This window comes from Mastacembelus armatus, chromosome 9, assembly GCF_900324485.2.
Source record: "Mastacembelus armatus chromosome 9, fMasArm1.2, whole genome shotgun sequence".
In the NCBI taxonomy this organism is placed as follows: Eukaryota; Metazoa; Chordata; class Actinopteri; order Synbranchiformes; family Mastacembelidae; genus Mastacembelus; species Mastacembelus armatus.
The window spans coordinates 7,307,386-7,322,496 of NC_046641.1; the positions used below are offsets into that span (position 1 = coordinate 7,307,386).

At 39.5% G+C, this 15,111-nt stretch overlaps 1 protein-coding gene across 1 annotated transcript; it reads right to left on the reverse strand.

Annotated features, from left to right (window-relative positions):
* Positions 1-1,323: 1,323 nt before the first annotated feature.
* Positions 1,324-14,798, reverse strand: zbtb34 (zinc finger and BTB domain containing 34). The gene is made up of 2 exons (XM_026321266.1): positions 14,514-14,798; positions 1,324-7,984 (listed from the first exon to the last, which is right to left on the reverse strand). Exon 2 carries the CDS (start codon positions 7,949-7,951, stop codon positions 6,449-6,451), a length of 1,503 nt encoding a protein of 500 aa, XP_026177051.1. The 5' UTR covers positions 7,952-7,984; positions 14,514-14,798; the 3' UTR covers positions 1,324-6,448.
* Positions 14,799-15,111: the final 313 nt, after the last annotated feature.

The window sequence follows — 15,111 nt, forward strand, 5'->3', positions numbered from 1 at the left end:
GACTTTGACTTTCCTGCCCTTGTATTTTGTGGTTCGTTTTATTCTCATATTCCACTGAACAGCGAAATTTAGCCTATTATTTTAGGATCAGCTAACCGTCCAGTCTTATAATGCTGTAATTTCAACAATTTACCCAGTTTACTACAGTTTTAAGCAATCAGTGAAGTTTATCTCACAATAGGTTGCAAAGTATTATGCCATTTACAGAGATTATCTGTAATTGACAATATTAGAGAGAAATTCTCTTCTTCGAGGTTGGTGCGGAACTGCAACCAGCAGCAGGGTAGATATAAGCTACTTCAAGAAAATGCTAGTAAAGCACAGAGCTGGCCTGCCTGGTGGTTATTAGTCATTTGGCTCCTTTATGGCCTTACTTTTTGTAAAACCCAAATATATACACTGGTTACACAATGAGAATCCGTTGTATAGTTGTGTCACTTTATCAACATATTTCTCCCTTCAGGTGCGTTTTTAACATATCAGGGACAAGAACAATAACACTGCTGGGGAATAGACAGAGGAGATGACTGAAGATACAGCAGGAAAACAAACATGTTTAGTGATAAATAAATTTTATTACCAGCCATCCGAGACTTAAACAAATTATTGCTTTATATTTTTCTACTTGGCCTCTGTAACTTTTGAGTAGCTGATTTTCCACAGGCACCACTTGCATCAAAAAACCTCAGAAGAAGAAAGAATTTTTAAAACCTCTAAAGGACATATAAAAGGAAATGTTCTTTTCAGACATCTGGTTTACTTATCTATCAAAATCAATTTAACTCCTCATACTTGTGGCTATAGCTTTTAACTGTTCCCCAATCAAAAGATACGACTACAGGCCTTATTTTCTCTTTATTATGCCAAAAAAAGGTGTGGAAAAACAAAACTTACATAATTACTCAGTTAGTTACACACTCAGTGCCATTTGTATCAGTCATATTTTAATAATGACTCAAGCAACCCAATGTTTTAGGTTACAATGGCCTAGTAATTCTTATATGCTTATTTAAATTTAGTTGCAGAACATCTGCCCTAAAAGTTAAGTGAATTTGTTATTCTCTAGCTCCCTCTGGAGGGTTAAAGTTGGACATACATCAGGTATCTCTCCAGGCGACATTCATATATAGTCTTGCTTTAGGACCATACAAATTCAATGCATGCCAACAGCACATTGCAAACATATATATGTCTTTTTCTTCAACACGTAACTAGAGAGGTTGTATAGTACAATATGCTTTTATCTGAATGACTTGAGATTTTATGCACATGTAAATGGTTAGAGCACATCAATCCAATTGTGAGAAACAAAGAAAAGACAAATCAGAGCCAAATCAGCATCTTTTATTTTACAAACGCATTATTCTATTGACATTTTTTTTAATAAAAAAGCAATTTACAAGCTTAAGAACCAAAATGAAGCAGCACAGAATGATTATGAGTAAAATATATAATTTGAATAAATATATTTTATTTCATGCTATAAAATAAATTCATAAATGGCAACAGATACAACATCAGCTCTAGCTAGCTTCATTTACTTCATAGTTGTACAAAACAGTAGAGTTCTGAGGTTCACAGTTGGGTTGTGAGGTTGAGTGTAGAGTGGACAAAACAGGAGTTGGGGCATTTCTGCTATCATGGTTCAGTTCGTGGCCTCCAGTGTTCCTCAAGCTACAGCTCTGTGGAAAATATGGGCTCATTGAGACCTTGAGGCAGAATGTTTGGGAACCACTGACTGAGGACTTGTTTCCCCCACCTGAAGAGAAGTGCACGATTATACTATGGACATAAGATGTATGTCCAATGAGACCACTTTTAACACTAAATACCCTGAGTTCTAAGTTGTTTTTTTTTTTTTTCTTTTTTTTTTTTTGCCTTGTCACCAAATAACATATGAGCCAGAGACCTTTTAGTGCAGAGTTTAGGGAGTTGTAAAAGGAAAAAGAACAATAGCAAGACTGAAAACTTCCCCTCTGATCCTGAACAACTACAACTAAAGTCTCATTGCCTGAGGAGCCAAAGATGATCACTGAACCTCAACATGACAACAGACCGCCCGCTCCTAAACAGTGGCTATACAGCCCCAAATCCCTTTCATTATTTGACACAGCTGGAGGTGCAACTCTGAACAGTGCCACTGAGTTGGATGACTAAAACACACTCAGTTCTTGTGTTGCAGTTTACTGACTACCACTGGATTTTGATGAGCATTTAGAACACCAGCAAGCAAGACCACTTTTTTTCCATTTATATATATTTTTTCTGAATACGAAGTCAACCTGTCCAAAGTTTCAGAAAATATATAAAAAATAAATCAATATCAAATTGTCCTGGTCCTACTTCTGTTCAACAGCTCCCTGACTTTCAGTTTGTTTGATATATGACAGGCCAATATTTCAATAGGCTTGATGATCCCAATACACCACTTTTAAAAAGGTTATTGCTTTTTTTTTTATTTTTTTTTTTACAATACACAGTGGACAGAAACTGACAGAAAAGCTATGGAAGACTTAAGATTTTTTCTAAGCCTGTATCAGTGTTTGTAAACTACCTGAAGTGAGTTTATTAGAAAAGGAAAAGGATGAGCTGCAATTTCAAAAAGTAGTTTGACAGCCTTCCCTGTAAACACTTCCTTTTGATTACTTGTGGCCCATAATTGTATCTCCTGTTCCTCTCGGAGGTGTGGAACTAAGAGTTGACAAAGAGTCGATTCGAGTGTGTGTCAAGTTCAGTTGGTTCTGTAGGTGTGTACTATCACAAAAGTAACGGTAGTTAATGAAAAGCAGTCAAACTATTTCCCCTCTATTCACCTATGATGAATATATGTTGTTTTATAAGAAATAAAATATGACTAGTCTAAAAGCACCATTAAGGAGGAAAAAGGTCCCCTACCAAAGTGACTGAGGCCATCATAGCGGAGTCCCTTAAGGGTACCTAAAGATATAACCTAAACTTCCCCAATGGAATTGGTATGTACTATGAAAATTTTTAAGTGCACAATTGATGACATAAATAGAAAAAAAACGCAATTTTAAAAATTATCCATTGGCAATTTTATACAATTTTGTGGTTGAGCAACGTGCAATTCAGCTACAGTATATGAGGGTAAGCTTTTTTTTTTTTTTAAACTCCACAATTATTCAAATATTATCTGCTAAATACTGAGGCAGCTGTTCCCCTGCCAGATGCTCCAAAATAACAGAGAGGAAGTAGATTTTGTTTCTCATGCATCTCCTTACATCACTGAAATGCCTAAAACTACAGTACATTAGTAAGATTGTCCTCAGTGGTTAGAGAGGGGGGATACAGTGTAGTCTCTGAACATAGGGGAGATGGCTTGCTGGGAACAAGTCTGCTTCATTTGATTGTAACCCATTGCTACAAAATCAATTAAAAATTAAAATCAGTTGTACATCGCATGACAAAAGAAAATAAAAATTCTAAAAAAGCAAAAAAAGGGTTGGGGGTGCAGATCTTGAGCTGAAAAAAAAAAAAAAAAAAAACTACAAAATGGACAAGAGTGACATGAATCCTTCTTGGTACCATTTTACAACAAATGTGGTCACATTTAATTATAATCTCTCTTTTCAATCCATTTAAAATGAGAAAGAGGCACTCAAGTCCAAGTGCCAGAATTTAAAATGTAAAGCTTGTGGCAAGGCACTAAGTTTAAGATGCCACTTTTTGTTAAGTATTCTCTTTTTTGTTTACATTGGCTTAAATTACAATACCTATTGCACAGCTTCTATATTGTCAGCTTTTGTATGGCTTAATATATAATGCTATCTATGACTTCGCTGCTTAATGCCCTATTGGTAAATGTTAGAAATTTCAAACAAGTTATTGTTATAAGCTGGGAAACGGACATCCCTCATAAATTGCAACGGACTAGTCCTACGTAAAATTAATAACCTATTATTTTTAATTACCATTCAATTATGAAATACAGGTCAAATTTGCTGTTAAACATCACCTGCTCGTCTTTGGTGTGAACTCTTGGCACAAAATTGTTTTAGCGGTTTGCACCTACTACTTTGCAAAACATCACTTACAATAATGCCTATAGGTATTGGCTACTTTTTTTTTTTTCTATGTGAAGGGCAAGAATCACCGTAGGCATTCAAATTAATCAGCGACTGATTTTGGTGAGGTCAGATCCGTTTTCAAACCTGTACATTACATCAGTGGCTGACAGAAACAAAGTTAACTTGGTAAACATTCATCTAAAAAGTACTGTGAAGGTTGATGGACTGTGGGTGATAGAAGGTTTCTGAGGTGAATCTGTATACAAAAAGATAATGAAAAGCTAGCTATACCGATTTTTGCTAAACATCCTAAAGTTTGGTTTGCTAACTGTCAGTGAGTGAACATTACTGCACATTCAGTGGAATAAAATGGACTGCACTCTTGATGTAACATTACACATAACAAAACACAATATTCTCCCACCAAATGCACACAAAGTAGAAAATTATATGAAAATTGTAAAACAAACTCAATTCATTTATGCAAATTCAGCATGGACCGGATGGGACAAAATAAAAGCTTATAGCAGAAGTTTTAAAAGAAAATAAAAAAAGGCATTACAACAGCTGGATGGCAAATAAGAAAGCAGGCTAGCACAAAAGGGACCACCCAGCTGAGCTTTAAAATATGCAAGATCAATCAGGCCTTTTAAGTGCCTTTATGTGAATGTAGATTCTTTTAAATCACAAGAGAAATAAAACCAAGTATCGATATACTAACACCACCCCCACCCCTAATCCCCATGGTTCAGATAGTATAGGTACAATACAATGTTGCCATATGCAATGACATATAGCCAATAGTATTCATGTGATTGCAGAGTCTCATCAAAGTTCACAACATATTCTCAGAGGAAACATCACTGCTGTGAAGAAAGCACTACTCTGACACTGCTGCTGCATCAGAATTAAGACAGAGATTAGCACATTTTATCACTGGGACAGCACCCATCGCACCCATTAACTCTGCAAAGTGCATCAATACTTTGGATCACCAGTCAACCCTAGCAACATTTGCCTCTTAGCTTTCATCCAGCTATGCTGCATGTATGTCACTGCCATAAATTAGCACTGACAAATGAGGAAAACAGGAAAACAAATAAAAGAACAAGGCAATAAACCAAGAGTACTCCGAAATAATGGAAGAAAATATCAAAATGGCTGAAATTCCTTTGTTCTTTCTGTTTGCATATTATTCCATCTAGCATACTACATAGATATTTATGAACAGATCCAGAGCTGTTCCTACTGTGCTGAGTTGACATGAGTGCTCTTGTCTCTGTTAGATGCTGAGTATTAACCTAGAAGCCTACCTCAGGACAAAACAACCTACACATACAATATTTCTGTATAAATCTGCCATCAGAGTATAGAGCAATAAAAATGACTTCACTGTATGGATGTAATTCACCCATTACATAGATGACAGCATCTAAAACCATGCCTTGGCCAACAGAGTGAGATCTCCAGTAGTGATGATAGATAAAATCCTTAAGTGTTTTGTAGAACGTTGTAAGACAGCAAAATCATATTATGAAAGTATATAGGGCCAATCTCTTACTCTATTCTCTGAATTTGACAAAAACTAACACACAAGTAAGCTAGCAAGTTTAATGCACTCCTAACATAGCACCTTCTAAATCATCATTTTAACCTGGCTGACCATGAAACATCTGACAAGAACTTTGTCCCTAATCCATACAATCAGCAAGGAACATTTCCCCTAAGTATCAAGGCTTTGTGTTGAGACAATATTCTTTACAGGGTTTGGCAATAAGATACTGTACATACAACCTAAAATGGATTTCAAACGGTGAACACATCTGTGCCTGGTAGGTTCTTGGCTATGAGGTAGAACCCGGTGAGTTCATTTAAGATAAAATACTGTCTGTTGTGAGTATGTAGTTGCATCATGAGGTATTGAACAGATATGTCACACGAAGCTTTGCACTGGCAGAAAATCATTCCTTGTGAGTAAGTGACCTCCTGTGGCCACATGTGCAAAAACAGGTCAGGTAAAAAGGTGATATGACAAGCATCTTACCAGAGCTTTCACATTATCAGTTATTGCAACATGCCTATATAACTCTGTAAATATGTTCTAAAAAACATGGAAAGATAAAAAGAGAAATCAATTGGGGGGTCTTGATTATTGGGACCTCCTGAAAAATAGTAAGTTGTTACTCCCTTTGCTTGGAAGAATCAAATTTCTATAAAGCACTCATTTGCTCTCTGCAGTCAACAGCTAACTTTCACAAAATTGACAGAAACCCTTGACGCAAGAAATGTCCACAGTAGAGGGAGCTAATCGAAAAACCAAACAAAAAACAAAACAACAACAAAAAAAAAAACAAACAAAAACTGTCCTTTAACTTGAGGAAATAAACTTTTCTTAAAGCTTCCATAACCTGAAGCAGGACCTAAAAATCACATCTTGATGCTTGAGCCTCCTCTGGACTGCATTTTGAACTCTCCTCCATATCATTGGCTGGTGCCTCTTCTGCATATTGCGCCTCAAAGGCCATCCCCTCAGATGTATCCTCCTGGTCCTTCTGACCTGAGCTTCCCTCCGTCCTCTCTGGAGAGTCCATGTGATTGCTGCCCTCTGAGGCTCCCAAGTGCTTCTTCCTCAGGTGCTGGTTAAGGGTGCCCTGAAATGGGAAACATTTGCCACAGATCTGACAGTGGAAGGGCTTGTTGTCCGTGTGGCCGCGGATGTGGTACTCCAGCTGGTCTTTTCTTGTGTACTTCTTGCCACAGAATTTACAAACAAATGGGGTGATTCCCATATGCAGGCGCATGTGGCGGTCCAGGCTCCCTTTCTGATTGAAGGTCTTTCCACAGTAGATGCAGATGAGTCTCTCATTGTAGGGGTACCACTGGCTACGAAGGCTACGCTCTCGCACATCGTTCTCCAACCCTGTGGGTCCCACAGCTGATTCGCCATCATCGGAGCCTGGCTTGATGTGACTCAGCACCCCTGCTGGGATGGCCAGAGGGCGCTTTGCCCTGGCTCGCCCACCTCGGTAGCCACTGAGTATTGAGCGGGAGGGACTGGAACTGCTAAGGTTAACAAAGCACGGGGAGGACAGCCCTGAGTAAGAATATGCAGCAGGCTGGATGACAGGACCATAAGAACCCACACTAACAGCCAATACCTGCTCTCCGTCGACCAACTCTGTGTGGTAGCCATCATCACCAGCTGAGGAACTATCTGAATAAGTGGGCCTCTCCGTCTTCTCTACCTTCACATGCACATCTGTTACTTGCCCATCTTTGCCAATCAGTTCCACTTGCTCTGTTTCTCCCTCTATGGGAGCATCATGCTCTGACACGCTGTCACTACTTCCACGGTCCGACTGGCCTTCCTCTTGCTGCTGTCGCCCCCGGCCCAAGCCCTGTCCTGCCTGACTCTGCCGGGAGTAGTAAGGGGGGGAGATCTGGGTAGGGTTTACAAAGAGGCTGTTATCATTGACCCCATTGCGACTGGCCTGTGAGTCATCCTTTTCTGGGCTGCAGACATTAACTGGGAGGCTGATCTTGGAGTGGATGCTCTCCAGGATTTGGGTACACTTGTCAATGATGGCCTGCATCTGCAGAAAGCTGGCAGCAGTGAGGAAACTGATAATATCCTTGAGCTGCAGGGACATGTGACCTGTGTAGCAGAATGCAAGAAGCTGCTCAAACACCTCAGGGCTTTTGATGACTGAGATGGAAAGGCCACTCATAGTGCTGAGAGCTGAGTGGTCACGAAAGTAGGGCGAACTAGCTGCCAGCACAGCCTTGTGAGCTCGAAACGGCTGGCCCTGAATGTGAACAATGATGTCACACAGCTTCCCCTGCAGCCGCAGCTCATTGAGCTGGGTCAGAACAGTATTACTGAACTCCGGCACATCAAACTCGATGTAGCTGCCGTCGTCCATTTCTTGGATATGTTTCTCCAGTTTGTCGACAGCCTAACAGGAAAAGAGACAAAGGCAAAAACATCAGTTTTTGAAATACTGCATCTGCAATGGACTGAAGCATCTTTATACCATAAGACAAGAGAAACAGGACGATCTTAAACATTTGATACAAGCTAATTTTATACATTACCACAAATTACTGATTCTATGGGAAAACTACAACACTCAATGCAATACCACAAATACATCTTCCTTAATTCGGTGTATTTGCTTTCATTTTAAAATGACACACTGCTAGGTGATGGATATATTTGCATTTAAAGGTTATACTACATTTCTTAAATTTACCATCATCTGTCAACAGCAGCCTCATCAAAGTACTGACATAGCACATAATAACTATTATAGAGTCCAAACATTTACTTAAATTTATATTGAAAAAAAAATCTCCAGCATAATTACATATTAAAACATGCAGGTGTATTTTCAAAATGACTCTAAAATAGAAAGTGCTATAGGGAAAAACTGGTTCTCCTGGGTTGGTACTAGTGCAACAGAGGTGGCAACAAGGCATTTTTTAACCCCTTCTTGAATTTGTCATTTAGTGATTATATATATATATATATTATTCGTTGCCATTGTTGCTACACATGAAAGTGAAAGCAAACAATTGCAACTATTGGAACATAATGTACCAGCATACCACATACACTGACTGTAACGAAACAGGCACATGAGAGAAGCAACAAAGATTTACAGAACATATCTCACTTGGCAGGGAAAGAAGAAAATCTGGTTCTGCCTGGAAGATCATCCTGAAAAGCCTCTTACAATTCCTTTCTTAGAGGTTTCTCTGCTATATTTCAACAAATGAGTGTCAGTAATGCCTGCACTGAAGCAAATGCTTTTGTAATTTCTTAATTATAGATAATGCCTTTCTCATAGCTACTGAAACACCTGTCAACTCCAGAATTATGGTATTTCGCAATTCACTATCCATAACATTCAAGCTCTGACTGGCACACATTTTGGCAAAATTATCAGATCCCCTCCATACAGTCATTGCTGCACCAGTAGTTGTATACTACCCTTTCACAATAATATACTGACTTGGGCGGGTTGATAAAATATTAACAGACGCAGGCCCTGCCTTTCAGCAGAGGCAGTTAAACCACACTTTGGAATGCTGCAACTCCGATTATATTTACTTATATATATACTGACTGTAATTCCGTGTTCATAAAACAAATACTTCTGTCTTGCAAAACCTTAGTACAGTATGTGTCAGTTCTCTATCTTACCCGTCTTCTCCCCGTACGCCATCTGCCCTTCTCCTATCTCTCCCTCTGCACCTATTCCTCCTCATCTTCCTCCCCCTTCCTGGCAATTTAGCATGCTCTTCTGCACACTGAATACCTGTCAGCACCTATAGAGCGTAAACAGTTTCCGCAATTGACAAAGCTTGCCAAGACACCTATCCAACAAACTGTATGTTCACATCCTGGCACAGAAGAAGGAAATGAAGTATTATCATAAGAAGGTGTATATTATTTTCTCTTCCCTATCACCCTTCATATAGAACATGTCCGTACACTAAAACATACGAGTGGCTGCCAGCAGCTCATATAGTGGATGAAGCCAAGTTGAAAGGCAGCCAAAGAATGCCCCCTCAGTAGATGAGACGCACATGCTGGGCGAGGGTCACATGCTTTGCTCAAGTGGAAAAACCAAAAATGTTTAAACTCTGCTCAGAAATTCCATCTGCAGCTCGTGCTGTCTGCCTGATAAAACCTTTTGGACACTAATGTTCCAAGGAGTAGGTAAAAAGGATGCCGAGTATGTTCTGATCATGTGGCCAACCAAAAGATCAGCGAAACTCTATTGCAAAGACACCATATTAAAGTTACGGAGGCTATAGATTTGACTTGCTATTTAGATAAAAAAATAATAAAAATAACAGGGAAAAAAAAAAATCAAAGCCAGCAGGTAACTATTGTTTACACTCTTCAACATCAGAAGCATTTAATCTACTTGGAAAAGCAGACTGTGGGCCAAACCTAAGTGGAACCTGCTTAACAAGCAAAGGTTGGGAGAGCAATTTAAAACATTCAGTAAATAAGATGAAACTAGATTTTGATATGTTCATAAATAAACTTGCCTTAAGTGCCAGGTATGATGTCAGGAATTTTGCTGGTTTAAGAGTAACAGGCATTATGAAAATCGTTAGTGGGAGCTCAACATGCACAACGAAACAGGAAATGGATTTTGTTATTTTATCAGATTTGTTTGGAATGAAACTATGGCAATAAGTAAATATAAAGTTGCCATTTTCATCCAATGGAGATACAAATAACATGTGACATCAATACACATTTATAAAAAACACAGCAGCAGTCAAAGAGCCCGAGTTGGAGAAGAGTCATTAAGTTAATACCTTTACATTTTATTTAGCACAGTCCACTCATTCATTATGTAACAGGCTTGAACTCTCTTAATGCAGTGGTGTCCAAAGTGGGGGACGAGACCTTTAGTAAGGGGTGCACAGGGCATTCTTGAGTAATGACAGCATAACATAAGCCACTTTTGGACCTGGGGAACATTTTCATATTTCTTATAACCTTTGGAGAAAGTTCCCCCTTCTGTGTGTCCAGAGCACAGGAACCGAGAACTATAACAGTTCTTAGAATGCTGCTTTAGGGGACTTTTTTATCTCCTACTTCAGAATAGATCATTTTCATTACAACAGGAACCATGAATGACGTACACCAGCAACCACCATTTTCAAAAGCTAATTTTAGTAGCCTAAACAGTTTTCAAAGTCCAGGCTGCCTATGTGAAATGTGAAAACTCAGAGAGATCTTGATGTACCAGTGTATGAATTACAATGTTTAAAATAATTTTTGTTTTGAAGCAAGAGATATGTGTGTGTTGAGAACATATGCAGCTATATACAAAAACTAACTTTCAAGCTACATTGAACTCAGTTTTGATTTCTTCAAGTTTTTTAACTTGGCACTATATTCATTCTCATGCAGAAATATTTATATAATTCCCAACAAGATAATAACTGAGAAACGTTCCATCAGTGTGTCCAATCTGAATACAAGAAAGGACTATTCATAGATCAGTCCCATGTGGCTAAAGCTCAATACAGATTTTTTTAGTTCCAGTGTTCACAGTAATGTACAGTAGATGTTTTCATGCAGAGGAACCAAAACATCCCCTGAAAAAATGTAGGGAAACTGGACAGTTGTCTTCATGTCCACAGAGTGACAGTGTAATAAAGACAGAATATACAGATTTTATTCTAAACTGAGGCTTAATCCACGCTGTCTATGAGTATTTAAATGTGAAGTAATATTACTGGCTGTTCTCTGATGACTGACTGAGCATAAAAGCAATCAAATCAGGTCATGGGTAACAAGCCATAAGGCTACTGTCTAACTGGTATTTTTAACCTCTTCACCCAAATTTCTTCAGACTTAACAAGAGGGAGGAAACAGAGAGAAACTCAGGGATTGTTGAATAAAACCTGACAGAGAGCAGGATGTATTTATAGAGTAAATAATCTCACTAACTTTCATAGTGAAAGTGATCTCTGTTTCTGGAACTGAAAACCCAGAGTTTCTGTCAACTTGGGGTGAACAAACCCCATGTTTTCACTTAATCCACTTTCTGGAATAGCCATCCTGGCTTGCTCAGATCAACAATTGTGTTCACCCTAAAAATTCTGGTGCACACAGGAAAACTAGAAAATTGGGTAGTCTGGTAGACCAAGGACCATATGTGTTGTGGATAACTGTAAAATGATTTCAGAAAAAAACTCTCTGATGACTGCACAGCAAGTCAAAAGGACTGAAATTGATGTTGATTGACTGATGATATTCCCTGATCATCAAGCAACACTTCATAACCATAATCTAATAAGAATCATGACAAGGTGCCAATCTGTGGTAAGACTCAAAAACCAACAAGTAGGAAGCAAAAAGAAAGTAGTACAGTTCTGGAATAACTGGTCTGGTCTAATGTGTGGAGAACAAAAAAAAAAAAGGAACAGCTCAAGACCCAAAGCATACAACCCGATCTGCCCAACATTGTGGTGGTTTTACGATGACTTGGACATATATAAATGCCAGTGGAACTGCCACACTGATTCCACTGTCTATGAAAGCAACCAGATCAATGCAGAGGTGTACAGTCCCCCTGCACGTACTAAGATTTAAATAGATGCATCCAAATTAATTTAACATTTCATCATTCAGCAGGATGACAAGCGTGTGGCCAAAGTGACCAAAGAGCTTTTCAGAGTAAAGAGGTTGCATACCCTCTACTGGTCGAGTCAGTTGCCTGATCTCAGTCCAGCTGATCTGAGCTCCACCTGCTGAAAACTAAAGGAAGAGAGACCCGCCAAACAAGAGAAGGTCTTGGAGAGTATCACCAATAAAGATACAGGGCATCTGTGGGTGTCTGTAAGTCAAAGCCTTCAGACAGCTGAATGCAAAGGGTTTTCCACAAAAGATCAAATATGACAATTTTGTTTTGAGTTCATGTGTATCTCTCAAATTACTTTTCAACACATAAACTTTGGGCTGTGTTAAAATGACATCTCCCACACCACAACTCCTAATGAAATTAAAAAATATTAGGCACTTCAATCTAGTAACTATTATTTTACTTGAAATTATATATTCTGAACCACACATGAAGAGGATGAAGAGGAAAAATGTTTAACTGTCTAAATATGTAGATCTGGATTGTAGGTGTGGTTAGAAATTTTAACAGGAACAAAAAGATGGAGGACATCCACAAGGACAGTCCAACAGTATCTTCCGATTTCTACATCTGCAGATGAGAGTAACTAGTTGAAAGGGAACATAGCTGATCCACAACACCAGTGCTGTGACTCTGTCCTCCATATCTGGTTCGCTCCTCCTGCAGTTTTATTCTGCATTCTGTCTACTGTCAAGCCTGACAAATTTAGCAAGAAAGTGCTTTTTAATGATTTGCTCTAGTAACCAAGGATATCATCCAGCTACAGTGTCTTTTCATCTAGATCCAGTATGCAGTGGTCATACTATTGCAACTGCAGATTTTATTAACCAAATTTTAATTTTTTTTACTTAGGAAGAATTAAAACATTTAGTGACATTTATTACAGTTATAGATAAGCGAATATAATCTTAGAGGAAAATAATGTTACTTTAGAAATTTAAGGAACATAACTTACAAAGTTTCTACAAGCAATAACCACTGCACTCAATTTGTCCTGTACTGCACAAACACTAATTTCAGCTTACAAACCAACACTGTTTGACTGCCTATCCCAGACAGAGAAGGGACGATAAAAATGGGAGGTTGAACGGGTGCAAAGTCATAATCTCTATTCATGATAAAGTCATAATTGGTTTGGCTCAACTCTGTTCTGACACGCCTTATACTTAAAATATTTGGGCTGCTTTTAGATGCAGTTTTCAAGGAACAACGTGTGTTACTGGTTTCAAACAGGGGTTTAAAACAGGCGAACAGGTCTCCTGATCAAAGTGAACCCTATTGTGGTTAATAACCTGCCAAGTCCCTGCACTTTGGCCCTTCCTGCCATAACATCAAGTACAACTAGTTTACAGGGACATTTACTGTTATCAAGAGCTTTGACTGAGACTGGCAGCTTTAATCTTTCAGCCTAATAAATGGCCTGAGGACACTAATCAGTAACGTTACTGTGCAGGTTAAAGTTAAACTCAGACACACTCAAAACTGCGTTACGGCCTGATGCGATACCACACACACTGACACCGGATTAAATAAAGTCTTACAATGTTTAGGGCAATAACCGATTCGTTTAAAGTCGTTTTAAGCATGTGGGCTCCTTTCTGTGGGAGTCGGTACTCCTGGTCCCACCCCACATCAATACAGTACCAACATACAGGAGAACAAATGGGTCTCAAAGTTTATTCTGCTCATAGTTAGTCAGCTATCGGTGCTGGCTCCAGCTAGCGGGGCTGCTAACGTAGCAGTAGCTTGGCCATCGCACCCGCCTACATTTTGTTAGTTGTCTCTAATGTTTCTAATTTCTGTGGCAATGAGAAAAGTGAGTTAGGCTGGTGTTATTATGAACACGCATCGGCTCCCCGGGCCGAGCCACCCAGCTACCAAGTGGCACACAAGCACTGGCTAACTAGCTCCGTTAGCTAGCGTAGCCTAAAGCTGGACAAGTACTTCAGGAAAAACGCTAAACTTTAGCTCAGACGCGACTCTCGCACACACGGGGGGACTACTTCACGGCGTGGTCGCGTTTTCTGAGATTACACAGAAACCTGACAACACCATGTAGTCACACAGCGAAGCTACAGCGTCGAGTGCGGGCACAAGCCGTCGACTGCCACAGGAGCTCGCTAGCTGCTATGCTAACAGCTAGCACCAGCTAACTAGCCAATTAGCGGCTAACGCTAAGGGTAAATGCTAACGTACGGCTGCGGCAAGTGTTTCCCCGGGACCCACACAGCGAGAGAGCAGGCTCTCAGAAATCACAAAGCCATAACAGCAAGCAGTCCGAGCCAAAGGTGAAGCCCGCCGAACTCACCGTCTTACAGATTAGCACTGAACGTTGTCCATTCCTCTGAATAGTTGGCTAACACTACAGCCAGGCCTCCCCCCCTCTCCAGCCCAGATGTGTCAGACAGTTGCTGCTGCAATTTTTGCATCAACAGGAAGTGTTCTTTTGGCTCTTTGCATTCATTCTCTCAGGGCGCTTTGCAGCAGCCCCTCCCTTGCTCATGTACAGGAGACATCGTGTTCTTCATATACGACGTGACCGAGAACACAGACAAATGAATGTAAAGCACCGGAGCCTCCAGTCGGACCCAAATAGTTTCTACAGATAAGGCGGCTGTACTCTTATCTCCTAACTACACCCACAGTCTGCTGCATGGGCCTCCACATTACAACACGGACACTGCGAGGAGCACAAAATGCACTTTACTCCTCTTTGATAGTTGTGTATACATTGTAACACGATGGTTTATTTATTTCAGTCTGAGCTGGTATTGACTGAGTTTGACTGTAAAACTGAACTCATCCAGTGTAAACTTACACCCCCCACATTTGTACATCTGTCTTTGTGAGGACATTCACATATACATTAGTTTTCATAGCCCCTTATTTTAATAACTGGAATATTT

Excerpts from the sequence above, each read along its gene's own strand:
- zbtb34 (XM_026321266.1), bottom strand. The coding sequence starts at position 7,951 with ATGGACGACGGCAGCTACATCGAGTTTGATGTGCCGGAGTTCAGTAAT.